The 25,649-nt window shown below is 47.6% G+C and overlaps 15 protein-coding genes across 15 annotated transcripts; 7 read left to right on the forward strand and 8 right to left on the reverse strand.

Moving 5' to 3' along the window:
• Nucleotides 1-994: 994 nt before the first annotated feature.
• Nucleotides 995-1,444, reverse strand: N7537_010558 (serine hydrolase domain-containing protein; the record flags this gene model as incomplete). Its single annotated transcript, XM_056901612.1, has 1 exon — nucleotides 995-1,444. One exon carries the CDS (start codon nucleotides 1,442-1,444, stop codon nucleotides 995-997), a length of 450 nt encoding a protein of 149 aa, XP_056750280.1.
• Nucleotides 1,445-2,123: 679 nt separating this feature from the next.
• Nucleotides 2,124-2,717, reverse strand: N7537_010559 (uncharacterized protein; the record flags this gene model as incomplete). Its single annotated transcript, XM_056901613.1, has 2 exons — nucleotides 2,124-2,426; nucleotides 2,535-2,717. 2 exons carry the CDS (start codon nucleotides 2,715-2,717, stop codon nucleotides 2,124-2,126), a joined length of 486 nt encoding a protein of 161 aa, XP_056750281.1.
• Nucleotides 2,718-3,423: 706 nt separating this feature from the next.
• On the reverse strand, nucleotides 3,424-4,336 carry N7537_010560 (enoyl-CoA hydratase/isomerase family protein; the record flags this gene model as incomplete). The annotated part of the gene is made up of 2 exons (XM_056901614.1): nucleotides 3,424-3,925; nucleotides 4,020-4,336. The coding sequence occupies 2 exons, from the start codon at nucleotides 4,334-4,336 to the stop codon at nucleotides 3,424-3,426; spliced, it is 819 nt and encodes a 272-aa protein (XP_056750282.1).
• Nucleotides 4,337-5,370: 1,034 nt separating this feature from the next.
• Nucleotides 5,371-6,549, forward strand: N7537_010561 (zinc-dependent alcohol dehydrogenase; the record flags this gene model as incomplete). Its single annotated transcript, XM_056901615.1, has 3 exons — nucleotides 5,371-5,516; nucleotides 5,580-6,307; nucleotides 6,365-6,549. The coding sequence occupies 3 exons, from the start codon at nucleotides 5,371-5,373 to the stop codon at nucleotides 6,547-6,549; spliced, it is 1,059 nt and encodes a 352-aa protein (XP_056750283.1).
• A 755-nt stretch (nucleotides 6,550-7,304) lies between these two features.
• N7537_010562 (uncharacterized protein) lies at nucleotides 7,305-8,596 on the reverse strand (the record flags this gene model as incomplete). The annotated part of the gene is made up of 5 exons (XM_056901616.1): nucleotides 7,305-7,627; nucleotides 7,688-7,787; nucleotides 7,846-8,018; nucleotides 8,079-8,259; nucleotides 8,330-8,596. The coding sequence occupies 5 exons, from the start codon at nucleotides 8,594-8,596 to the stop codon at nucleotides 7,305-7,307; spliced, it is 1,044 nt and encodes a 347-aa protein (XP_056750284.1).
• Nucleotides 8,597-9,251: 655 nt separating this feature from the next.
• Nucleotides 9,252-9,782, forward strand: N7537_010563 (uncharacterized protein; the record flags this gene model as incomplete). Its single annotated transcript, XM_056901617.1, has 1 exon — nucleotides 9,252-9,782. One exon carries the CDS (start codon nucleotides 9,252-9,254, stop codon nucleotides 9,780-9,782), a length of 531 nt encoding a protein of 176 aa, XP_056750285.1.
• A 325-nt stretch (nucleotides 9,783-10,107) lies between these two features.
• Nucleotides 10,108-11,538, reverse strand: N7537_010564 (transcription initiation factor TFIID subunit 7 family protein; the record flags this gene model as incomplete). The annotated part of the gene is made up of 1 exon (XM_056901618.1): nucleotides 10,108-11,538. One exon carries the CDS (start codon nucleotides 11,536-11,538, stop codon nucleotides 10,108-10,110), a length of 1,431 nt encoding a protein of 476 aa, XP_056750286.1.
• A 131-nt stretch (nucleotides 11,539-11,669) lies between these two features.
• Nucleotides 11,670-12,239, reverse strand: N7537_010565 (uncharacterized protein; the record flags this gene model as incomplete). Its single annotated transcript, XM_056901619.1, has 1 exon — nucleotides 11,670-12,239. One exon carries the CDS (start codon nucleotides 12,237-12,239, stop codon nucleotides 11,670-11,672), a length of 570 nt encoding a protein of 189 aa, XP_056750287.1.
• A 580-nt stretch (nucleotides 12,240-12,819) lies between these two features.
• On the forward strand, nucleotides 12,820-13,047 carry N7537_010566 (uncharacterized protein; the record flags this gene model as incomplete). The annotated part of the gene is made up of 1 exon (XM_056901620.1): nucleotides 12,820-13,047. The coding sequence occupies one exon, from the start codon at nucleotides 12,820-12,822 to the stop codon at nucleotides 13,045-13,047; it is 228 nt and encodes a 75-aa protein (XP_056750288.1).
• Nucleotides 13,048-13,232: 185 nt separating this feature from the next.
• N7537_010567 (uncharacterized protein) lies at nucleotides 13,233-14,063 on the forward strand (the record flags this gene model as incomplete). Its single annotated transcript, XM_056901621.1, has 1 exon — nucleotides 13,233-14,063. The coding sequence occupies one exon, from the start codon at nucleotides 13,233-13,235 to the stop codon at nucleotides 14,061-14,063; it is 831 nt and encodes a 276-aa protein (XP_056750289.1).
• A 215-nt stretch (nucleotides 14,064-14,278) lies between these two features.
• N7537_010568 (uncharacterized protein) lies at nucleotides 14,279-14,926 on the forward strand (the record flags this gene model as incomplete). Its single annotated transcript, XM_056901622.1, has 1 exon — nucleotides 14,279-14,926. One exon carries the CDS (start codon nucleotides 14,279-14,281, stop codon nucleotides 14,924-14,926), a length of 648 nt encoding a protein of 215 aa, XP_056750290.1.
• Nucleotides 14,927-16,269: 1,343 nt separating this feature from the next.
• Nucleotides 16,270-17,446, reverse strand: N7537_010569 (glycoside hydrolase family 16 protein; the record flags this gene model as incomplete). The annotated part of the gene is made up of 2 exons (XM_056901623.1): nucleotides 16,270-16,567; nucleotides 16,626-17,446. 2 exons carry the CDS (start codon nucleotides 17,444-17,446, stop codon nucleotides 16,270-16,272), a joined length of 1,119 nt encoding a protein of 372 aa, XP_056750291.1.
• A 2,006-nt stretch (nucleotides 17,447-19,452) lies between these two features.
• On the reverse strand, nucleotides 19,453-19,854 carry N7537_010570 (uncharacterized protein; the record flags this gene model as incomplete). The annotated part of the gene is made up of 1 exon (XM_056901624.1): nucleotides 19,453-19,854. The coding sequence occupies one exon, from the start codon at nucleotides 19,852-19,854 to the stop codon at nucleotides 19,453-19,455; it is 402 nt and encodes a 133-aa protein (XP_056750292.1).
• A 1,569-nt stretch (nucleotides 19,855-21,423) lies between these two features.
• N7537_010571 (uncharacterized protein) lies at nucleotides 21,424-23,098 on the forward strand (the record flags this gene model as incomplete). The annotated part of the gene is made up of 5 exons (XM_056901625.1): nucleotides 21,424-21,815; nucleotides 21,869-21,979; nucleotides 22,031-22,322; nucleotides 22,368-22,448; nucleotides 22,505-23,098. The coding sequence occupies 5 exons, from the start codon at nucleotides 21,424-21,426 to the stop codon at nucleotides 23,096-23,098; spliced, it is 1,470 nt and encodes a 489-aa protein (XP_056750293.1).
• A 480-nt stretch (nucleotides 23,099-23,578) lies between these two features.
• On the forward strand, nucleotides 23,579-25,268 carry N7537_010572 (pH-signaling protein PalC; the record flags this gene model as incomplete). The annotated part of the gene is made up of 2 exons (XM_056901626.1): nucleotides 23,579-24,928; nucleotides 25,002-25,268. 2 exons carry the CDS (start codon nucleotides 23,579-23,581, stop codon nucleotides 25,266-25,268), a joined length of 1,617 nt encoding a protein of 538 aa, XP_056750294.1.
• Between the last annotated feature and the right edge of the window lie 381 nt (nucleotides 25,269-25,649).

Here is a 25,649-nt window from a genome sequence, read left to right on the forward strand (position 1 = left end):
CTGACTCATAAAATCAAGTCTACACCAAACTTAATCGGGACTCCGCAATATACGAGTAAAGCTTGTTGCGTCCATCACGAAGGACATTTGAGGCTCTATAAGGACCGTATGGTCCCTATTAGATAGTACTACCTAGGTGCATGTGTGTAGTTATTAGCATAATACAGTGCTGTAATTCTAATTTACATAACGGTATAGTCCCAGGATGAGTATGGACCTAAATCCTCTCAACCCAAATCTTTTCCTCTCCCCTTGCTCTCTCCCAGGTAGCCCCTAGGGTCCAGGGCTTTTTTTTCAATGCTAATTCAAAACTCAGGATCGTAGACCTTGGTACAGAAAACCCCCAAAATTCTCATTGTGTGTCGAAAGCACCAGGAAATGCTCCCCAGTTACATGCTGGAACCTGACCGTTTCTGGCCAGGTCATGTCCTTCCGGTCGGCGCGCAGAACATCTTCGTTGTCCAAATACACGGTGACATCATTGTAGCCTGCGTGAGTGTACGTACTAGTATATTTGGCCAATGGTAACATCGGTAGGAAAATGATCGGCGGACGATAGTTGCTGCTGCCTGGAGATCCCGAGCCGCTCGTCTAGAAGATGGAATACGAGGAGCTGGGCGGCATAATTGGAGGTCTGCACTGTATTCGCCAGAATAATCGCGCCAAATTGGGGTTTAGGGACTAGAAGGATTTGCGCGCCGAATGTATTCATACTCCAGTTATTTTCAAAAAATTTTATACCCAGGTATCACCCAGTCCTCCAGCCTAGGGCATAGGCTCTGGGACCCGCGAAAGGGGCCTCCGCAGCCATCAGGGTCCGCGGCTGCCATGGCTGGTGCACAGTCTCTGGGCTCCAGAAGATTTGTTCTCGACCAAGGTCTGCGATCGGAGTAAAGCATGCACCCACTTCGCGTAATCGAGGACGTTGGTGATGATCGCCCCAGCATCGGAGACCTCCTACACTGGCCTCCAATCTGCTTTGTGGTAGATGTTGTCATCGCGCGGGTCGCCACCACCATGGGCGGAGTAGTAGTACATAGCCCTGAGTCAAGGTTTTGGGGGCCGCCTGCGCATCGTCCAAGGCGAAGTAAGTGTCGATCATCCCAAGTGGTTGAGAGTGGGCCAGACAGTCGCCCAGCCATTGGCCTGTCACGGTCTTGATGATACGGGAGGCCACCACATACATAATATTGGAATATTGATACCGGGTATAGAGCTTAGCAGTCAGCGGAAGGTGAGCGAATCGACGGACATTCTTGCGGACGCTGGTGCGAGAGCTAGCGTGGTCGTGAGACGGGAGCCCGGCCCGATGCGATAGTGCATCTTCAGTAATCTGGCCCACCACGCATTTATCTGGTAATGCAAAGTCCCCGGGGAGCAATTGGCTGATGGGCGTGTCCCACTGGATCTTTGTCGCGGGATCCTCTGTAAGTTTGGCTAGCATAGCCGCGGTGAAGACATTAGGAATAAAAAGCCTGGACGCGAGTAATAAGCATAGGGAACAAAAATATGATTTATTAAATAGACAAAAGTCCAATGCAAAGACACGGGTTAAAGAGAGGCAAGATATTAATAAACGATAACATACAATGATTACTTAGGAGTTGATGAAACAATGCATCTTTAACAACGCTTTTCATGATATTAGTAGAATAAATAAGAGTTCAAAGGTTTATAGTAGCAGTTAGTGATTCGACAACTGGTTATCTTGCAAAACACCGATTAATGTGTTTATAGTGCGGCTCTGGATCTGCTACCGCCCACAGAACTATAAACGTTTAAATTCGAGAAGCAAACATCGAGACTACTGGCCAATTTTGTATAGGGTCTACAGGAATAAAAACATTAACTTGCGACAGATATACACGCCCATAATTTGTCAGAGAAACCGTCTACAAACTCTTCAGGAATGGCTTCTAATCAAAATATCATTGTCAGAGTCCAAAGAGCACGTTCGAAGAGCACCGAATGGGACGATGATCTTCGCCAACTTCACGAATAGAAAAAAGACAAGGCTTAAGCAAGATCATATGGCTAGACCACATCCGGGGGCAGTCTCACCATCCTCCCCAGGAGGAAAAATCCGCGGTTGGCAGAACAGAGCAGTTGGGCATTCGCGGCCCCTAAAGACTATTTTCAATGTCCTTGTCACTTCCTCTAAATGCCGACCAGAAGCGCATATGGGCCTCCCGGGCACGCTTTTTGTCAGTCTCGGCATTATCCTGGAGTGCTCCTGAAGTCTCGGTTCGCTCCAAGAGGGAGACTTCAAAGGTGCGGTCGATGCACAACTTGGTAACAACACCCGAATTGATCAGGCGCTCAGTGTTCTCCCTGACCCGTTCGTGGGCGATGGGGTCGTCTGGCTTGCATGCTATGAGGATGTGGTTTTCCCCAGCCGCGTTAACGGGCGGGTGGTCGAGGCGGGTCTAGGTTACCTGAGTCAGTAATGGACTGGGGAGATATGAGCTAGAATAAATAAATATCTTACGGTATGGGCACCGGATGGATGGAGGAGTGGTCTTTATGGTCAAGACACTCTCACCGAGGGGGATCTCGGTGCTGGTATTGGCTAAGGTGGTGGCATCTGACTGCTCATCAAGCTGCTGGTTGTATTGGACCACGGCTTGTCCCCAGGCCTCGTATTCGGCAAGGCTCTCAGAGCGTTGAAAGGCTATAAACTCCTCAAAGGAGAGTGGGAGATGATGATGCTGCTCCATTTTGTAAGTGTTGGGTTGGTGGGGTAACTTGATGATGTTAGCTCAGATGGATAAAGGTGAAGATGTTGGTATGGTCTGAAACATTGACAAGCCGATTTTGGGGGACTGAGATGAGAGACGTCTAAAGAGGTGCCATATCAAGGTTGATGACCAGTTGATTCTGTCTCAATCGCATTTTCAACTGACATAATACCAATCGATTCCTTCCATATGGAAGGAGTGACGGCCATATTTACTAGGCACTATACTTACAGCAGGAGCACACAGGGTTTACTACGACCTTAGAAGGAAACTATGACCAGCTATTTTTCTGATTGATATTGTATTATCTTGGTGGACAAGCCAACCGTTTAATGAGCGAAAGTAAATACAGGATTCAACATCCAGTGAACGAGATATCAAGACGTTATGAAGCGATTTCTTCCAGATGAGCCCGAGTACATCCTTTTTTCTACCAGCTTCTAATTGTCAATGTACAGTTCGTACCTAATTAGGAACTCCCGAGCGTGGCCCAAATCAACCAAAAAGCCATATTACATACGGATCGATTGATCAATATGAAAGTAGCCCTTCTTTAATTCAGATACATCGACCGACGCAAGAGGCCGGGTCATTGGTTTAAACGATTGAACCAAGGATAGGTATATATACACACTTCAGCATAATATCAACAAAATAATCCAATAATCTTTAAATCCCACGAACTTCAAAGCTTCGCTTTCCCATTCTTCTCAAGCTGTTGTACAGCCTCCAACCCTCTTTCCCGAACAACAATGTTCTTATCTTCAACCTTCTCCCGCCACTGCAAGTTTCCAGCATGATCATCCAATCCACTCAAAACCCGAGAATACATCTCCTCTTTCATGGTGCCGTAGATACCTGTCGCGGCTTTAGTCTGAAGCTTGCGGGTCTTAATAAGCGCAAGCGCTTCCTCGGCTCCACCAACGGCGTCAACAATACCAGCTTGGAGGGCATTGCGTCCACCAAAGCGATGAGCTTCTAGAACAACATTTCGGAAGGTGGCTGGCGTCAGCTTCTCGCGGAAGATAGCCATCATAGGCGTCTGAAGCGGGACGCCGAATTCTAGCTCGTTGACACAGAGGAAACCACGGTCCGGGTTCATGATTCGGTAGTCGTGGTACATGGCCAACATGAAGCCGCCAGCAAAAGCGTGTCCGTTTAGTAGGCACACGGTTGGCATGGGGTATCTGGAGCGGGTCAGTATTTCTTTTCCCCCCCCTTTTAGAAACTATGCGTGACTGGACTATATCCTCAAATTAATAGTGTGAAACAAGAACATACATCAAAAGTCGTCGGAACAAGCGCCACAGCCAGTTCTCAAGGAACCCTTCGGTTTTCGCGACAATATCGAGATCAAGCCCATTGCTGTAGAACTTGACAATTCCACTAGTAGTCACTACAACACCGTTGGGGTAACGGTGCTCGATAATATCGAGAGCGAGCAGTAGAGCATCAATGAAAATGGGTGTCAGTCGGTTGTCCGGGGGTGAAGTAAAGGTGAGCACATAGATGGTTTCATGCTCTTTCGCTGTACTAGGGTTTGTGCAGATGATCGAGCCTCCAGTAGAGCTTATCGGTACAGTGAAAAGAGTCGCCATGATGAGAATGTTTGGAAGAAGAAAGTTGTGGAGAAAACGCGAGAACTATCTTCAAATACGATCGGCTATTTGAATATTGAATACTAATCAGACCTCGGCGTCATCACATGCTACCGCCAATGATATCATCACGTGACGAACGAAGCCATTCAGATTAGTTGTTGAGGACAAAGGATTGCTGGTGATGTTTAGTATCTGGGAAGATTTTCCGGTTCAAGAACCACTGGAGACAATGTATTAGTGTCCAATCTTCCTTGATGGGGTTGGCTGCCAACTGGCATGCTGCACTAAGCTTTAACTAAATGTATAGCAGAACGTTCTACTATAGATCACAAAAAGAGATACAATTGAAAGCTTTTAATAGCGGAACTGATAGCGGAAAGGACCAGGAAGACTGGGTTCAGGTCTCGTAGGCTTTATCTTCGCAAAGGTACTCTACCGCGTACGTGCTAAACGGGTAAACTTGCAAAGTGATTGGGCATAGGGGAGTAAAGGTTAGACATAGATAGCCAATAGTGCAGGACGGTCTGAATTGGTCACTTATGGTAGTTATTATATATGCTCTTCGCTGAACAAGTACAAGATTGGTCAGCCGTATATGCGGCTTTTATATTTTAATGATCTTATTTATCTGGCTTGTGATGATACCAGGGAAGTTATATATATAGAATAACACCCCGGTGTCTTTTTAAAAATTCTTTTTAGATCTCTTTTCAAATGTCTGTTTTTCAGTTGTTTGTAACTAAAAAGATACGTAATCATAAGCTGTAGAAGTGCCACGAGGAATGGGAATAATATCACAAAGTAGTCGCCACCTACTTGCCGATATCCTGACCGAAGAGAATCAATTACCTCGGCAAACCGAACATCATTCTCTACTTGACCAAAATGCATCACAAACCAGGTCTAAACACCGCTGTTTTCTATGAAAAAAGAAAAAGGCGGGGTACAAGTGTAATAAACTATTGGGAATATCGACCACGTGGGATCTAACGCTCCTTAACACTAAGCGTCATCTGAGACCACTCGCATCAATGACAAATTCCACACCCACTCTACAACAAGCCGCCGTGGTGCAAAACCCAGGAGAAAATGCAACAATCACTCTTCAAAATGATATACCTGTCGCAAGTCCCGGACAAAATGAAGTTCTCATCAAATTAACCTGCACCGGTCTCTGGTAAGCGCTTCCTTTTGAAGATAAACACACCACCACAAATTAACTCAAATACGTACCGAAAAGCCGCTCAGAGCTCCGTGCAGTATTAGCCTGGGGCGCATACAACTCCATCATCGGCCACGAAGGAGTCGGAACTGTAGTGAAAGCCGGACCCGAAGTCTCGGAATCCTTCCTCGGCGAGCGCGTCGGCGTCAAATGGCTCTACAGCGCATGCAGCACATGCTCAGTCTGCAAACGAGGATTCCCACACAATTGTGCGCAACAGCTCAATACAAGTCGTCATGTGCCTGGAACATTGCAGCAATATGTTATTGCCGATGCACGGTTCCTGACACTGATCCCCGACCGTGTTGCTGATGAAGTTGCGGCGCCATTGCTATGTGCGGGACTTACGATGGTTGGTGCTTTGTCGAAACTTGATAATGAGCTGCAGGCTGGGGACTTTGTTGTTATTTCGGGGTCTGGTGGCGGGTTAGGGCATGTTGGGGTGCAAATTGCCGTGAGGATGAAAGGGTTGCGAGTTATTGCTGTTGATAGTGGGGATGATAAGAGAGCGTTGAGTTTGGAGTCTGGGGCGGAGGTTTTCTTTGATTATAAAACTGATGATGTTATTGCTCGAGTGCGTGAGTTCACTGGAGAGGGCGCGCATGCCACAGTCGTTGTGCCAGGTACGAAGGAAGCGTTGAAGATGGCACCTAACCTGGTGAGGAATATGGGGTTCGTTGTGAATGTTGGCTTGCCGCCGAATGACTTGGATATTCCCCTTTCGGCTACGCTCTGCACAGCAAGAGGTAAGATGAGGATGCGGTCTTACGGTCAAAATAGTGTACTAACCCTCGGAACAATAGGTCTCACCTTTATAGGGTCATCTGTGGGCACCGAAACTCAATTAGTAGACTTACTGCAAGCAGCGGCTGTTGGTACGATATCGCCATCGATTGAAGTTTTTGATTTCTCGGCTGTGCCGACTTTGATCGAGAAACTGAGGGAGGATGGTATTACGGGAAGAGCAGTGGTCACATTACCACAGTAGTTTGACATTCCATACTGCCATTTTAACCAAATGCTATTACTGAGACATGTGATTAAATGATGGTACGAATATAGAGGGGGACTTATTTGGAGGCGAATTAATTCCCTCCCATAACTAAAATAAGGCAAATCCCAAGCCTACCACCCAACTCTTCCAAATCATCAACAATACTCCACTAGCTATGGCTCAATCAATAAAACCCAAAAGGCTAGCTCCAAGCCCCGAGCTATCAGAAAAAAAAATACGCGCAGGAATTATCAAAGCTCTATCTACACGTCGGGCGATTCACTGCTTACAGCATGAAAACGCGTTTTGAAGAACGCAAAGATATGGCTTCAAAGCCCAGATCAGGCCGTCCCTTTAAGTTGAGTGACCAGACTACACGTTACATTGCACGCTTGGCGAGGAAAGATAATCGACTTCGCTGGGCTGCTATTGCTGCAAGTGTTGATATGGGACTCTCGAGGTCAACAGTGAGGCGTGTTGTATGCGGTAAATATGCCCCCCACCCCCAAAAAAGACTCAATGAAAGACCCAATAAAAGACTCCAAAAAAAGACATCAAGAAAGACCCAAGACAAACATTCAACACCTACGGTTAAGAAATTTACTAAGCAGGCAGTTCGTGGAAAGGGCGCGAAGACTGCAGAATGAGAGAATATCATCTGGTTTGCACTATTGATTGACTCATGCGAAACTTGAAAAACAGTTCATTGTTCATGCACATGTACTTGCGAGATTAATGAAGTCGAGGAACTATAACGAAGACAACCTCTTCCGAGATACCTCAAGTCCCTGTGCAATGCTCTCCTCCAACGAAGTCCACCCTTCCCGTCCACAGAATTCCCGCAAAAGCCTTTCTGCTTCCTTGGCGGGGATGACTTCGCTCAGATCACGTCCATCGTCAGCAGGAGGTTCAGGAATCAAAGTATTATTAGGTCGCAGCTTTCGAACGACCGAGATCATATCGGTGAGGTTCACGGGGGCAGCAAATCCGAAGAGTCGCCGAGATACGGTATTTGGGTCGAGGAGGCCCGCTACGTGGAGACGTGCAATGTCGATGACATCGCAGAAGTATTCTGTTTTTGCATGTCAGTTATGACCAACCACCAATCTAACACCAGTTGGTGTGCACTTACGCGGCACAAATGTCTTAAAAATATGTGTATCTCCCTTGGCTAGGCCGGAGACCCAACCGGATGTCGAGCCGGGGATTTCTTCGTGTAGGATTCTCCCGAGCTATTCCGAGTCAATATCGTACGTTTTGAATGGCAGGCCATCGGACTATAAAACTCACGGTAAAATCAGGTAACACGGTATTGAATTGGAAGCCCGGTTTGTTCTTCTCCACCCACTTCCATGCTGCTTTCTCTCCCTCGGTCTTGGAGGCAGCATAGCCGAACATACCCTTCATATGCTCTGGAGCATCTGGATTATAAGCTTGCTTGATAGCCTCGTCATTCCAGGAATCTAGATGCAGTGTCAGCCAACGCATCCTTCTCTTCCCTTCTCTAGGAATTGGTCTCTCACCCTCTCGAACAACAATACCCTCCTTATTCGGCTCTGCAAACAACGCCGCGACCGCAGAAGAGGTCATGACAACCCGTCTGATATCAGAATGTCTTGAGGCAGCCTCGAGTATATTATGAGTAGCTCTCAATACCCACGGCACGACCTCTTCCGGATTGGAGCTGAAGGTGACATCTGATGCCTATTCATCGCAACATCTCGTTAACACACTCTCTCATACTCGAATCCCATTTCCCCTAGCAAACACATACCACATGTGCCACCCCGGATACACCATCCATAACCCTAACCAGAGTATCCACATCCTCAAAGTTAGCTAGAACAACAGACTCATACGAGTCCCGCCCGAACTTATCCCGGAACATCTCATCGAGCCATGGTTTAGTCGAGCGGACAGTCCCGCGCACCCGGAACCCTAGTTCAAGCAGACTGTGGACGACATTACTCCCAATGAAGCCGTTGGCGCCGGTCACCAGGATCCGCGAACCGCGAGGCAGATAGTAGGTTTGTGAATCCATGGAGTAGATGTCGATGGGTGTTTCTGTTCACCCTGGGTGGAAAATAGGGAGAAGAACCATCGCGAGTAAGCGAGCGGGCAAACTGTGGAGTCGAATAAAGTTCCCCTAATTCACCCTCGGACGTTGAAATGGGTTAGGGGGTTGAGCGGGTTGGGTGACATACTCCCGGGCCCCGTTGGTCGGTTTGATTAGTTGGTTGACTGGAAATTGGTCCACATCCAAAAGAATGCGGTGCCACTAGGCCGGGGATAGACGGGATAGGGATATTGCTGTTGACGTTTAGGAGCCCCGGCAGTTCGGGTCAATACGACGATCTGTGCGGAACGAGGCGTTCGTTCGCCTGGAAAGTGGACATCGTAGCGTTGATGGGTCACATCTGTTGATTTAGTACGAAATAAAGAGTGATTTATCAGGCACATGAGGATATTCCATAGACCTTACCTAAAAGGTCAACATTGTACTTGGAAGTACGCCCGGGGACATTGCCATTGTTGTACTCCCCACTCTGCTCTCATTGGCCAAGATCCCTGACGTCATTAAGCAGGTATATACCTGTCACTTTCTTCAGCTGCTGAGTTACACAAAACATCTTGAACATATTCCCTTATAGTCCAAGTCTTGGAATACAAAATCTATTTCATCACGTCGTATCACCATGCAAACTCGCTCACAGACCAAAGACCAACCCTCCCAACCTCCCAAACAAGCCGCCTACGCCCAATCCTCGAATCCCGTCACACACACGCCACAAGAGCAACGAGCAAGCACCGAACCGGTTCGACACTACGGCGACACAATCGGGACAATTAAACGCACAGCGGAGTCAAAACCATCCAGCGATGAAGAACGCGCTCGACTGAGCGCACAACATCACCAACACGAACAAGAACTGCATAATGCACCCGACGTCGATCTAGAATACGGTGTAGAACAGCAGCCTGCTGAGGGGTATATTGCGGATACTGTTCAGCGTAAGGGGATGGGTATGCAGCGTGCGCAGGCTGGTGCGCATGCTGGTCCGGTTGGGAGTGCGGGTGGGCCTGGTCATCCTGGTCTTCGGGAGGCGGATGACCTGGCGGCGAATTTGGGGGCGAAGAGGGTTGAGCATGATCGAATTCTTGGTGATAGGGTTGGGAGGAGTCCGGCGGAGCCGGAGGGGGGGGGTTGCTGGAAGGGAGGCTGCTAGACGACATAAGTTGGAGCAGGATGAGAAGTTGGATGTGAAGGGGGCGGTTAAACAGGCTACTGGTGATCCTGTGGTGGGTAAATAAGCAATGAAAGTATCTCGGCGATAGATTTGGGTTTGATCCTGGAGTGGAACTGGCGGACTGTATCTTATGTAGTTGGGAGATTTGGACATAACCTTCATTAAGTATTTCGAGCTAGCTAAGCGCTGCTTGTGTCAACATGAAAACCGGACTCGCTCTCGGTCAAACAAACTGGGTATGATTATTGAAACGATAACGCCGAAAGAAATTCCACCATTGAACATAAAATGTGAAAGAAGGAGATCAGATATCGTCCCCAGCTGGCATGCCCATAGAAACCTTCTTCAGTTGCAGATCCTTCTTCAATTCCTGGATACGTCGGCCCATCTTGTTGCGCAGAATGTGATTTTGCACCTTCTCCCACTGTGCAGTTTCAGTTCGGATGAGAGCCTCTAGCTCGGCGACTTCCTCACGCTGTTGCTGAAGTTGTTGTTGCTGTTCGATTTGATCGTCATCTAGCTCATCATCTTCGTCCTCGTCGGATATGTTGCTCTCATCGGCAGAGGTGTCGCCGCGTTCGGTCGGTCCTCCAGCTGGCGTGAAAGGCTGCATGGATGGAGTATCCACCTGCTCTGGTCCTGGCCCGGGTGCCTCATCGTCGCCGGCAGCCAATGCGGCTTCCATCTCAGCGGCAAGGGCATCCTCGAAGTCATCCATCATCTCTTCTTCCGCTTCGCCGTATGCATCCTGCTCATCATCATATTCATCTTCATATTCTCCCGATTGCACCAAGCCCTCGACGCGATTCAGGGATGTGCTGTCCACCAATTCAAACTTGGGAGGGAAAATCGAAGTTTCGTCTTGGGCCATGAGTTCTTCCACAGCCTTTTCAACTTGTTCAATGGTGCGTGTGCTAACACGGTCGCGGAATCGCCGCTTGCGAACCCAGCGGAGCGGTGGTGCGATACCGTGTGCGTATTGAAGTGTCTTTTCATCGGGGGAGTCAACGCCCTGGGGAAGTGGGTATTCCAAAGCTTCTTGGTCACTGTTGACGCGTCCCAGCACCAGGAGCATTTGACAGATGTCTGCTGACTTGTACCAGCCTCGTCGGTCCCAACTCTTCATGCCCTCGACGATGCAGGGTAGATCCACTAGAGCTGCCGCATATTGGTGACCCCGAACATTCAAGATGGAACGCCGGCCCTCACGTGTGAGGGGTTTGAGCCCGACCTCGCCAGTCTTGAATGTCCTATCGCTGATTGACTTCCTCACAATATCACAGTCCTCTCCTGGGAGCATTCGTAGGATAAATTGTTCTTCGATGGCAGGATCATTTTCGGTGTCGGAGGCTTCGGAGTCATACCCAACGCCCACCGGTCGGTTGGGAACGATTCCCTTGTTTTTGATGCGGATTGACTGGAGGGCAGGTTTCTTAGATGGTATGAGCTTTATTCGCTTGGGGCCTTGTAGGCTCGTCTCGGGTTCCGGCTCCGGCTCGGGCAGCGCGACACTTTCGGCCGGTCGCTTCTTTGTTGATTTCTTTTTCTTTGGTTTCTCTTCACTCAGCTCGGGTTGTGATTTTCGCGCAATCTTAAGTGTGATCTTGCGTGGGGGTTGAGGAGTTTCGGCCACTGGGGGCGCAGGCGCAGGTACAAGCGCGGGTGGAGGTACGGGTGTTGGTTCTTCTGCTGGTGGGGGGTCTGGTCTCCTTGAGAATTTGATTTTTAATGGCATGATGACGATATAAGAGCCACCTGCCTATGTGAGAAGTAACAAGTGAATGAAGACTGAGAGGCGAAGGAGGGTGGAGGATGTGTGGAGAAAGTGAGGAAAACGTCGGAGAGCGGAAAGGTTTCTTCCGACCTCTAGGGACGGCCCTTAAACTGCGTATCCCACACCCTGAATGCTATAGATTCCATCTCCTGAGGGCCCAGCACAAAATCTGATCCGTTCTTTGGCTTTTTCCGGGTGTATATTTTTTCGTAGGGTACTCGAAAGCTCCCTGAAACTCTCGAGCATTTTGGGGCAGGATGACGGACAATTTCAATCTTTTGGCGAGGGACAGGAGCTCGATTTTGGCCTCTTGATCTCCATTCCTCAACAGATATTTTGCCCCTTCTGTGAACGGTTACTGTAACGGCAACATTGACTTGATCATTGGATTCAGTCAACCAGAACTTCACATCCTCCTCCACCTGCACTCTTCTCTCGGCCCAGGCGACTTCGACGGCTATAGTCGGCCAGTCCGTTGCTCTACCACCTGCAGAATATGCAGGGCGCCACCCTGAATCCGGGTGTTTGTTTTTGTTCGAGCTACCTCGAAAATTCGCAGCACGCGTAGCAACCAGGGGGTGATTCAAGTCGTTTCCAGCCCAAGCAATGAATAGTGCCTCAAAAGCTCCTGTTGCTGCCTCATGAATGGTGCTTACAGGCATTTCGATAAACAGGTGGTTAGTGGAAGGTTCATACAACTTCCATGATGTTCTGAGTAGGCGTTCTTCCCCATTATCAAAACAATCGAGGAAAGAACGATCATCAATAATAAAGATAATGTACGGGTTCATTATGCCCATATACTCCTCATATTGGTTGTATCGGCGCTCTAAAATCTGGAGACAATCTTGAATCCCCCTAAACTCGTATTTCGGAGTATCCGAAGGAAGAACATCTTCATACATGATACCGATAAACCAAGTGAGAAGAAATTTTAGGGTAGGCTATACGGAATCCACCTATAGATACATTGGCAAAACGTACAATATGTAGGCTTGAAGTTCTCGAGTGGCAAAAATATGACAAAATAAGATCATCATGTACCTAGCTCATCCCCTTAATGCCTGATATGTTCCAGGGTTGCTCAGGTGCTATGATTTGCTTATTTCTTCCGAAGGTACTAGTGTTATCTAAATACTTTGGAGTTAAAGTGCCAGTACTTTAACATATTCCTTACCTCGCTCTAACTTTCGAGGATAAACCTGGCTTTCATCTCATTAACAAACTCGCGTGCTTTTCATAATGTCAGGCCCAAACCTTCACAACACTCTCTTTCGCCCTCCGATTATCCAAATCGTCCGCGCTCGAGGCTCCCACTCGACACGCCCTTCAGACTTAGAATCTATTCAGGACCTGACTGGCCGGTATCTTATCATTCTCGCCGAGTATGTAGCTGAGTATGCCGCAAATGCCTACCCGTACGACCCAGAGGATGGAGGATGGAGGATGAAGGATGGCCCCGGGGAGTGAGGTTACATAATAGGCACGCCAGGCCGTCCACGTTGGAGGAACTAAGCAAAATGTACAACCTTGGAACATATGAGCTAAATGACGCTCTTACTTTGTCATTTTTGCCTCGAGAAATAAAAGCCTGCATTTTTCTATGTGTACACATATAGCGTACACTAGTCTAACTTGTTTTATCACCCGGCATCATGGCCTACGCAGACGTTCTTCCTTCCACAACGCCAAAATATGAGTTTAAGGGAATCCAGCATTGTCTCCAGATTGTGGAGGGGCCAGGGGAGGAAGATGAGCAATGTGAAGGGTATATGGATTCACGTAATCCGTATGTTATTTTTACTATTGATGAGCGTTCCTTCCTCGATTGTTTTGAGAATTCCGAAGAAAGCTCCCTCGGAAAATCTTGGGAGTGTTATGACCCTTCTATTAACGAGCTTCTCGTCAAAATTATGGAGACCGGACCTCATGCAGTAGGAACTACTGCTTTCACTCGTATGTTCCTTGCATGGAGCGAACCATACAACCCAAATTATCCGCTCGTCGGCACAGGAACGAACGTATATCGAGGTAGTTCAAACAAGAAGAAACGTGCCGATTGTTCATGGACGCCGACATATTCAGGGCGTGACAATAGATGGCCGACCATCGCAGTGGAAGTCGCGTGGTCAGAGCCCCGGGGGAAGATGATTAGGGATGTGAATTTCTGGTTGAATGAATCTTCTGGACAGGTCAACATCGCGCTTACAGTCAAAATATATGAGTGCGGAAGGATATCCATTGAACAATGGAAGATGGGCGCCCGCGCTCCAGTCCCCGTTCAGAAAATTGAGATCGCGAGGAACCCGGCACCAAAGTGTGAGAAGATCCAGGGAAGCATGCGACTCTCATTTGAGGATATCCACCTTAGACCCAAAGGGCCAAATGACACTGACTTTATCATAAGTCATCGTGATCTGGAGATTCTAGCGGATCAAGTCTGGTATCAACAGGACCAACCAACAGGACCAACAGGGCAACTCTAGATAAGAGCTTGTCCGCCTCCGCCTTTGGATCCCGCCCAAATGCCCGCTCTCTTCAACATTCATTTCACACTTCCTTCGCGACCTCGCTCCACCTTTCTTCACCTACATATTAATTGCCACTGCGTTCATCCCATTAACAAAATCGTGTGTTTCTTTTTATTTCTTTTATTTTTTTTTCTTTCTTATTCTTTTTTTGCCTCTGCTTCTCTGCCATAATGTCAGGCCCAAACCTACACAACGCTCTCCTCCGCCCTCCGATCATCCAAATCCTCCGCGCTCAAGGCTTCCACTCGACGCGCCCTTCAGTCTTGGAATCTATTCAGGACCTGACTGGCCGGTATCTGATCATTCTCGCATCATCTGCAGCTGAGCATGCCGCAAATTCACACCCATACGACCCAGTTCCGGATCTCGAAGACATCTACCAAGCTCTGCAGGATGCAGGAGCCATACGACCACAATTACGTGAATGGGAAGAGGAATGGCAGGGAGAAGAAGATATGCGTGGTCTTGATGCTTTCCTCAGCTGGATCACTGGCCCTGCCCACCGTGAAATTCGACGTGTTGCCGGCTTCGTGCCCAGCGAAGGTGACATGGTGGACCCTGACGCCGTTGAGAAGGAGGATTACTTGACCGCATTGAAGAAAAAACACAGCAAGACTGGCGAGGAGTCCCGATACGCTGGAACTGTCCTGGGGAAACATGCTGAGGAACACCCAGTCGTCATTGAGGGTGGTGCCCCCAGCATCGAAGACTGGGGTGCGCAGGTTCGCGCCCGGGCTTCAGTGGCAATGGATAGCGACAGTTCGGGTGTAAGCAGCGCACCGAGTCATCTCTCCGATGACGAAACGATGGGGGCGTGAAGCGCTTCACACGGCCTCATGAATTGTTTGGCTTTTGAAAGAGTCGCAAAGCTTAAATCTCTACTTCACCAATGTGCCCAGACCTGAGCCGACACGTCACACCCGGTTGTCCTTCCACTCGGATTGTCTTTCATCTCTACTACCCGATTTGAAACATAAACAGCCCACCACCATCTACCGGGACGGTCAAAACCAGTCCTCACCAGTGGTCGCCGACATTGTTCCGACTTGACTCGAACCATGATCATCGCCCCAACCTCACTGTTCAAAGGAGACAAACCTCATTGAATGGCTCAACCACAGAACGACACCTACATGACCCACGATATCTTGTGGGATGGGTATGAAAGCCCGATGTGTAGATTCAAGCGGATTCAGTCTGTTTAGCAGGTGCAAATTGCCAGGATTTCGTTTAATCGGCGATTAACATGGGATTTGATTCTTGTCTTCATCTGAGCATTCCAGCAGATGTATTTCTCTGCCTATCCTAGGAGCTCACGAGAAGCCCGTCATATGATCTACACGTTCCCTAGGTGTGTCTACCGGAAGAAGATGCTCTAAGAAATATCAAATATTCGGCGGCTTATACGGCCTTGCCATGGCTTTTTAGTAGTCCTTTCGGCAGTTGTTTTGGTAGTCTTTTAGGTAATCCTGTTGGTAGTTCACGGGTCCGCTTAGATAGCTTCTCGTACGAAGACGTATAGGTGCCAGGGTTCAAAACCCCCTGTAAGGGGATTTTGATGCCTGGATACCTGAAGTAGTACCGCTTTATACACCGCCTAATACAGAGTACTGTAAATTGCTAATACATCAACCTGCCTAGATGAAGCTTTTGGACCGCATACAAATTCAGGTATCTCCATTATTTCTGGCGGTTGCAAGTCCAAAAAATTAAAGCTTAATAATAGAGATACTTGAATTTGTATGCAGTCCAAAAGCTTCATTTTTTTAGACTGGCAACCGCCAGAAATAATGGAGATATTTGAATTTGTATGGAGGTAAAAAGCTTCATTTTTTTGGATTTGCAACCGCCAGCAGAATCAGGGTACTTTCACCAACAAGGTATATGTAATAGTAATTCAGGTATTTTAATTTTTCTGCCGTTCTAAATTAAGGCATTCTGGCATAAAATCCCCCTAGTTAAAAGGGGGTTTTGAACCCTGGCACCTATACGTCTTCGTACTTCTCGCCCTTCTCGGCTTTAGAGGCAGACAGCAGAAAAGGCCGACAAAAAGCCTTGAAAAATGTAGATTGATTAGAATATATGACCTTCAACATAGTATATACAAGAAGTGAAACAACAAATTATACATGACCGAAACATAGCACCCTAATGAAGCCGGTTAAGGAACTGGCTGGTAGCTTCCTTTGCTGCGCAATTCACTTTGCCTCCATCTCAACTTTGACTGCTCCAACGTCGTGAGCTCTGCGCTATATTGACCATCGTTTAACGCTTGTTGTAGACGGCCACTCCGGCGTTGCTTTAAACAAAAGAATAAAAATGCACCAACCAGAAGCGCGCCAGCAACAGCGGCACCGCAGTACACACCGATGTGAGCCCCCTGGCCCAGATCATCCCATTTCTCGGATAGCGTCTTGGCTGGTTTCTTGTTGATTTGCGCTATGGCGGTTGAGTTTCCACTGCGAATTGAAGTTAGTCACCGAAATCATTGAATCCTGGCTTCAAAACAAAACTCACCTGACCACTTCAATACTCTCACGGGTGCCGGTGGTCCCATTGTACTTGTACTCCTTTCCGGTGTGGAAATCCTGAACTCGGACCTTCGATACACTCATAGTGAACGGAACATCGGACCAGTTAACCAAACCACCACCCCAATCCAGATTGCCTTGTGACTGTCCCTTGACTCCAACCGGCCAATTGCTAATCTTGACCTGACACGGTGTTTGGGGGTAGTTTTTGCCGTACACAGTCAACGGCTCGGAGTAGTTCACCGTCCGCACCAAGTCGCCATCAATCCACCATTCAAGACGATCTTTATCCCAGTAAGAGGTGTAGTTGTGGAACTCGGTGTCTGCATTTGAAACCGCGTGATATCCGCCCCGATCACTGGTGGTTGTGTTTCCCTTGCCGAAGAAATCGGATTGCACTCCGCTCGTGTTGTATCCAACCCACTCCCAGTCGATCTCATCCAGGTCGTCGGATTGCAGGATGACACTGCTGATGATACCGGCTCCCTTTGCCATCTTAACGTGTGCTTCCATCACGCCGAAGAAAATGTAGAAGTTGGATACTAGGAGAGTTGACGAGTTTTCGGTTTTCATGGAGAAGTCGGCGCCTTCGGATGTGTAGTCCAGAGTTCCAGTTTTCATGGTCCAGAGGTCAGTGTCGAGAGTTGAGTTGAAGAGCCATGTGTGCTCGGTTCCAAGGGCAGGATCCGCACTACATGTCGTGTTCTTGAGGGGGTTGCAATCCGTTCCGGTGTATTCAGCAGTGGCATTTGCGATCCCGACAATGGTAATCAGGGGCAGAAGCAAGCACGAAACCCAGGATCTCATGATGTTGGAATTCTGTATCGACGCGGTATGCTCAATCCGATCCTATTACCCACGCGATACAGCTTTATATCGCAATTTCTGCAATGGGAGTATTACGATAGCTGGAGAGATGGATGTGAAAAAAATCAACATCTAAGAAATTCATCCACAAAAAGAGATGATGGAGTCCGTGGATGTGAGTTTAATAGCTGGAAAATCGCCATGACTGCTAGCAAAATCAAGATTAGGGAGGTCAATAAGCGAGATAGCAAAAGGCATTAACCATTGCTGTAATTAGAACGTTGCCCATACTTAGTCGAGCTTAGCGTCGAAAAGTGTCGCAGACGACTCATCCAGTTGAGACTGAAGTTATGGAGACTAATGTTATCGCCGAGTCCGAAAGGAAAGCTTTTTCGAAGCTTGACTCTGCGCTATGTACTAGTGAGCTCCTTAGCGTAAATTAACCAGCCTTATTGCGTTAGTCGCCAGTTAAAGGCCCACTGCCAGCGTAATTAACTGGTCGTTCTAACGGTGCCGATTGGCCACGCTATTTTGTTAAGCCCGCTAACATCCGCTCTCAGGAACAGATCAGGAACAATATCCGATCATTGGCTATTCTTGTCTATAAACAGAAGTTGAGGAAATTAAAAAGTGGAAAAGGAAAAGAAATGAAAATGACGCAGTGGATTACTATCAAAAGCCACGAAACAGCCCTGGAGAGTATTTAACAAACCGGCTCTCCTGTTCGGCTTCTGATCATTCGTGAGTTTGTCTTTTGCCAGGAAGCTTATAATAGGCTGATTTGGGCCTTTTCTTTTGTCGGAATGAAGGGAAAGGGATCTATACTTTACCTTTTCTGATAATATTCGCACAATATCAGCCCATCCTAGTACCAATGGGGAACCAACTTAGATCGAGGCCAACTACTTTGACAAGCACTTTATTTCCCTGGTCCATCTGCAGTTATGTCTATTGAAAGTATTCGCTTGCTTTATAACTAGCCCCAGGAAATGGCAGGCAAGTGATGTCCTTGCCAAAGTAGTTGGACTCGCTCTATATTGAGGCTCCGTTAGGCTTGGATAGAGACCGTCCCCCAAATCATATACAAGGCCAATCATATTTTTTCTGCTTATTATCTTGCATTCTCATAGTTATATCTAACTACATATTTAGTTCGCCAAACCGAACAAAAATACTGAAGACCTCAGTCCTTACGCATGAGCCCAGAATTTGCATCAGCGAGAGTTCGAGTTCGACCGGCTCTGATCCTTCAGCCCTTACCGATATTGAATCATCGAGTTCGTCTTCTTCTACTACGACTCCATCTTTTGCATCACAAACTGAGATTACTGCCTCTTCAACCGTCACTTGGAGTTCGGCCAAGCCAGAAACTTCAATGATCACCGTATTTCCATGTCCACTTTACTCTCAACCTCGGATTTTTCGGCGCGACCACCAATTCTTCTGGTCCTGCCAGCACTACCTCCACGACATCGTCCGTTGAGCCCAAGAGCACTGTCTTGCGTCCCGATTCAACCTCAGTAGCGAGCTCCACAACCACAGCCAGCTCGATTTTTAACTCGGGCGCTGGTGCTGTCGCCTCGGCTACTAGTTCTTTCAACTCCACCTGTGCCCTGAGACCAAGTTATCTCGCCCTGCTGACGTTGATCGTAGGTTTTTCCAGATGTGGACTTAGTTGTCTGTCTTTGCACTTAGTCCAAGGAAAATCCGGGGCAAGTGTTTCGCCATGGATCTCATATCTATAAATAGTTTGCAGTTACTAGAATCTGCCTGTGCCTCTATGAATCTCCGAATTCAACACCCACTGGGATTTCAAAGAGCTATAACACCGTCGAATTTCTTACCACGTAGACTAAAAATACAGCGGAGTGAGAACAAAGTACGCGAAATAGATCACTTAGTATTTACGAACATGCTTGATCCAGACGAATATGTCGGAAACACTCAGTAGTGAATTCAACTCTGCTAATATATCCTATAGAAATAAATCCTCCGAAGAGCGCTTGTCAAAGATACCAGTCAGTTGACTGTGCAGCGACAAGTGTCTCCTTAAGGATACAAGCCGCCGTATATTCAATCACATCCTCTCTTTCCCAGTCGAAGGCCCGGCTACTTATCTCATAACTAGTCCAGTCGCTCTCGAGGACGAGGATTGCCTCGGGTAAACAAAGTCTGAGTGTCATGCAGAAACGTTGGAATTGCGCATATCCAAGAAGATGACTGCGAGACTTGCGTTCATCACAAGTTGCTTGGAATACTAGCTCGCGACAAAGGGCTTCTAATTTCTCGATCACTTCGTGGCGTCGCCATACTTTGTATGTCAGCGTTTCAATCTGTGTCTCTACAATCTGGACTATCTTTGTGTAGTCCGCCTCAAGGCCTGGTCCAAACACGGGCATTCGGGACATTGCTATGGATATGATGTTAGTAATGCAAAGGTATGCAGTTTCCTAGAGTTGACTGTCCGCCCAGCTTAGAGTGAGTATTGGGGGTTAGATCGCCTAGCAAATCTTAATACTGAATTAGATAAAAAGGGCCCAAAAAGATGTGCGAGCAGGGATACTTATCACTATCTAACTATGCATGCTTTCAAAGATGTTACTTGGCTAGAAAGAGACAGTCAAAGTGATTGAAGTTCTTTGGTTTGGAATTTCTTTGTTATTTTCTTTGTTATTTCCACGTACTCGAGGTTTCGATCCTCAATGTACAAGATTGCCTCGTTGTTGCTCTTGTCTGTGACAAATATCGGAAAAGTGGCGAAGCAGAAGATATAATTTCCAAGTGAAAGAGAGTAACGACAGCAGGGGAGTTCAATAAAGGCTTATGACAAACTATCAAGTTACAGCATAATACCTACACTCCTTTTTCGATTCAATTTGTACGAACATTGATTACATGGCGGGGCATTCCTTATTACGGGTAGCATTGAACTTGGAGAGACTGTATGGCTTTATTTTCGTGGGTAGAAGACTGTCTATACATATCTCTCGTTCTTTTTCGACTTGGGGGAATACTACGTGAAAAGGAACAAACCGAAACGGACTATAGCTATTTCCATCGGAAATTGTAGATGTTTATCGTTAATAGTACATTGGAGACCAAGAATGGATTTCAGTCTGTTGGTAATACATCTCAGGCCCACAAAGACCGTACAAGGTCAGCTGGGATCTTACTTCGGATTGCAAGGCACGGATGAACTAGGGTGACATTCCCCTCATGAAGCTGAGCTAAATTGAAGACAAAGACATGAGTACTAGTGTGGAATTATCAGAATCGTCGGCTGCATATACGGCTTCTGTAAGACTTCAATAATTCGATCCATCTATTTGGCCTGAGATGATATTAGAGACATTATATGTAAGAACGCACGACCGTGTTTTTGCTTGGTCTTTTCTGATGCCTTTTAGATGGAGATTTGAAGTGCCCTTTTAGAAGGTCATTCTAGAATGCTTCTCTAGCGACGTCGCCGAATAAAACCACCGGTCTCTCACTTCTATCTCAAAAGTAACCTGAAAGGAAGGCCAAGGTGACCGGGATTCTCTCACATGAAATGCGAGGAACTAAAAAAAGATGTTGAAGCTCAAGTTCTTTGACACTCTATGGCTTAAAGAAATGTTGCAATTTCATCCTCTTTTACTTTGAAAGGTGTGGCTTTGGTTTCGAGTTGGAGCTCTTTGTTAGGAGTTAACTACCCGGACACGCTTTCTAGTTCGGCTGAATGGTCAGAGATCCCGAATTTCTCATGTTCTTTTATGTGAATCCAACTGTGCCCTCGAATGATTTCTTTGAGGTTCGAATTATTGCGCTTTTGAACTTGGGGGGGGCTTTTCTTCAACCTGGTCTTCTTTGTTTGTACTTGGTAGTCCAAAGTACAAATCTCCCTCACCCGACTTCAAACATTTCTCCATTATCTCATTCTACCCTTAGCTTTCGCACCTGCATCATCTCATACTGTTTCTATCATCTCGCTCTTCGAAATGGATCGTCCTCGGCGAGCCGCTGCTGCAAAGCCCCAGGGCCACTATGCCGCCGCAACCTCTCCCGTAAAAAAGAGGAAGTCTAGTGCCACTGCCAGTACTTCGTCCCGGAAAAAGGGCAAACAGAGGGAGCAGACCCAGGTTGACGCAATGGGCTTGCCTATCCCTACTGATGCCGCTGCCCCCATCCCTGTTATTACACCCAAACCTTTGGATCCGGCCGCACTTGCATTGGATTTGGACAAATCCTATGAAGGTCAAATTACACCACCGGCACCACCGACACGACCAAAACGGCAGCCAAGATGGCAACAGCCGGCAGCAAATCCCATTATGTTCCTCGAGGATACGCCAATCGGTTGGAATCCCGACGAACCCGATCTTGATCCTGAGTACGTCTTTCCCGCTATATCCACATCCATGGATACTGATATATGCTATATAGTGATTTAAATGCTCAGATTGCAAGGTGCCGTGAGCGTATCAGCGATAATATCATAACCCGGCAGTTTGATCTCAAGCTGAGGAACTTATTGCTAGAGCAGGAACGTCGCGAGTGAGTATTTCCGGGAAAGTTTCTCTTAACGGAGTTTAACTCAATTATTAGCGCAATGATGGCCTTAGAACCCGCTGGGTTGAGTTGGCCTGTCGTCCAGCGCTTGCAAACGCTCCAAGGGATTTGGGGATGGCTCCAGGGCCAGAATGACAAGTACGAGCTGGTTGCCAATGTGACGAACATCATGGCAGCATACCGATCAGGCCAATTGAGATGGAATCCAGGTCTTGTTACCTACTGGTCTAGAGGCACACAACTCTGCCATCCGAGACCATTCAGGTGGGATGAATTTGATATCATCAATGCCCAATATGCTGGTCACACAGGCTTTTGGGTAGAAGGGGTATGTTTCCTCCAACTCGGCCTAGTCAGAAACTAATATGCATAGCTTGAAGGACCAAGTCCAGGACTCCAAATGTCACAATGGATAGCTACGCCATATCCTGGAGGGGGAGTGTTTTCTTCTTACGTGAGTGAAGATGCCAACAAGCTTAAGGAAGTTCTTATCTCTAACATGGTATGAAGATGAACATGTGCATACAAATTCCAGATGCGATTTTTCAAGCTGGAGGGGGTGCATTTAACCCTCTATTGCCATCTATGGCGGTTGAGCTAGACTTCATGGATGATACTGGGGCTTCTGTCATGCAGATAAATCAAAGCGATCTACAGCACCTCATAAATTGCAATCGTGACCCCCAACAAAATGACCCCCCTATTCCACCACTCTTAGGTGTCATGCCCCTGGTAGTCGCGAATGGGACAACTGACTACTTAATCTGCAGGCGATTTGAGATTAACATGTGGGATCGTGTGACCAAGACCTACCTGTCCCACCTATGGAGTCCAGTCCAAGTGGTCATTTACGATGACACCAACAAGCAATCACAAACTCGATTGAATGGTCCGTGGGCACGACACAGGTTGTATTCAGCGTCGGCTCCGGATGGCTCAAGCTATACCTATTTTAGCGACGTACACCCAGCATCATCAATGATTGTGCCCGTGGTAAATCCGGCTCAAATTCCCGCCCTCTTACCAGACCTTCCAGTATGTCCACTACGAGGAAGCCCGACAGCGGGAGGAAAAGCAACAGCAGGAGGAAAAGCAGTCCCCTGATAGGCAAGGTCTTTTTTTCTTCAAGTGCAATGTGGCGAATATCTTGCGTTCGAATATATATTTTCTTTTACGTTGGTTTTGTTGGGTTGTTGATTTAAAATCTAGAATCGCTTGTTTTCTTAGTATATCTATTCTGTTGAAAGTTTCACTTTCCTGTCTAAACGTGTAAATCAGAACTGTTAAAGTGAGCCTTATATAGTACAAGAATAGTTGGCCGCTTATGCGTTGTCGTGTCTTTTTAGTAGTCTTGTTAGATGTTCTATTGGATGTTGCTTTTTTCGTTTTTTTTTTTTAGCATTCTCAGGCTTCATAATTAGTATCTAATAGAAAAAAAAAACGGATACAAATTCGAATTGTGCAATAACTTTCTTATATATGATGTTTATGTTGGATATATATCTGTTGTCCAAAGGTCTTGGCAGTGACATCAGCTTTGATTCCCACGTCGCTTCTCCAACTCCCCCAGTTCACCACTTCACCATGGTCTACGCATTTATCCTCCCAACCACCTCGCCTCTTTCATTTCAATCATTCATATCCTCTACCACTCACCCATCCCTCCCCCAATCAGCCTCAACAGCCCGCCATGCTCTCCGCCTCGCACTGAAGGCCCACAAGCGCTTACCCCGCGGCCCGCGCCAGGATGCCCACCTCCCCACCGTTCTGTCCGCCTTGAATGAATACATCCCCTTTCTATTCGCAATATCAAATGGACTGAATGGTCGCTCCGTTCCAACCGATACATATCCTTCTGCCTTCCAAGATGGCTATACGTCAGGGGGAACGAATCTTCGCACCGGCGAAATAGTCGACATCACGATCCGTGCGGAGATAGAGTCGGCATGGAGATATACGTTGTCAGCCTCAAGCGGATTGAATTTCGGGTCCGGTGGAAACAACACAAGTGGAAACAGTATCCGCACACGTAATGGACGAGTCTCCGGCCGGGGCATCCACTTCGAATTGGCGTTTACGCTCACAACCCTGGGGTATGTACTGAGTAGGATGGCGCGCGCAGGAGTCGTCGCTGCACTATACGCATCATCTACCCCATCTGCGGAGGTCCGTACTGCTGCTGTGCAGACCACAACGCGGTATCTACTACAGGCTAGCTCGGTGCATAATCTGCTCGCGTCCTCGCCGACTTTCACCGCAGCTACTGTGTCAACAGTACCGGATATCGAGGCTGCTACGCAGTCAGCTCTGTCATCTCTGGCCATGGCGGAGGCTACTTTACTGGCTGTTCTTAAAGATGATGCGTATTTGACGGCGTGTATCCAGTCGCGCAATCCGAATGATAAAGAGTGGATGGTCCATGCACCTTCGATCCCGAAAGTACGCACTCTGCTATTCGCAAGGCTCTGTGTTCGTGCTGCAGAGTACGCCGAACAAGCGGCTGCAGGTTTAGGTGCCGTTGGATCTACTTCTGGTCGTGCAGGCCGTGTGGATGAGGATTTGGTCCGCTATACAGGAGTTTTGGCTCGCGTTGCTAGGGCACGCGCCTGTCGATTTTTTGGTGTAGATGCTGAGATATCAGGCAAGGCGGGTGAGGGTATTGCATGGTTGCGAGCTGCACGCACTCCACTTGGGCTGCGTGGAGCCGGGTCTTCGCAAGAAGACGCTGCTGGGTCGGGAGGTTCTGCAAAGGGCGGTCTGTCCCGTTTAAAGCGCGAGTGGACAGAGCGGCGTGAAGATCGTCGAGTGGCCAAGGATGCTGGAGGTAGCCGCAGCGAAAAAGGTCCATTGGATGCGGGAGATGATGCTGGTCGTAATGAGGAGGGAAGAGTCCTTGCGATGCTTGAGACGAAGTGGGTGAAAATGAATGACACAGTGGGTTTGAATTCTCTATGTCCTCCATGATCCAGGCGGATGTCAATATGCATGGTTTACTGACTAGATGTAGATGAACACACAGCCCATTCCACCCTCTGCACCATTGCTGGCTAACCTCCCTTCTGGTCGAGATATTCACTCTCCCCCGGCACCATACCAACCCCCTTCTTTAGATGAGGACCAACTCATGCGGATGCGTGCTCCACCAGATGAGAGAGATGATGTTCTGTTTGGAACTGATGACGATAGTGAAGACGATGCAGGACAGTCTGATGGCCGTGGACCTCCGGGTACATTCCCGGACCGAAGTGCGACAGCTTCGAGCGTTTATTATTGAATGATACCGACATATAAGTACATATGTAGAACATGGGATGAGGTGATATATACCAAATGGAGCATTCAATTGCCTCTGGAAGGACAAGCACAAGGGCCCGGTAAAGACACGAGGACTGATGGAGTGTGGGTCACTACGATCTCTCCGAACAGCACTGCAACATCGTATAAAAAAAGGAATAGTGATCAAACAAAGTGATATTATGTACAGTACAAACGGACAAGGGCGCAAAGAAGGTAATCGGCAGACCCTCTTCTGCCATCTTTTCGTCTCCCTCCGACACGGACCCGATCTGGGTGGCTATAAGACCAAATATGGACAAGACGAATCAAAACCACGGGGTTTCAGTCCAAAGCCGATCATTTCATCTCGACATCAAAA

Source organism: Penicillium hordei (assembly GCF_028827395.1).
Source record: "Penicillium hordei strain IBT 12815 chromosome Unknown utg000005l_segment0_segment0, whole genome shotgun sequence".
Taxonomy (NCBI): domain Eukaryota; kingdom Fungi; phylum Ascomycota; class Eurotiomycetes; order Eurotiales; family Aspergillaceae; genus Penicillium; species Penicillium hordei.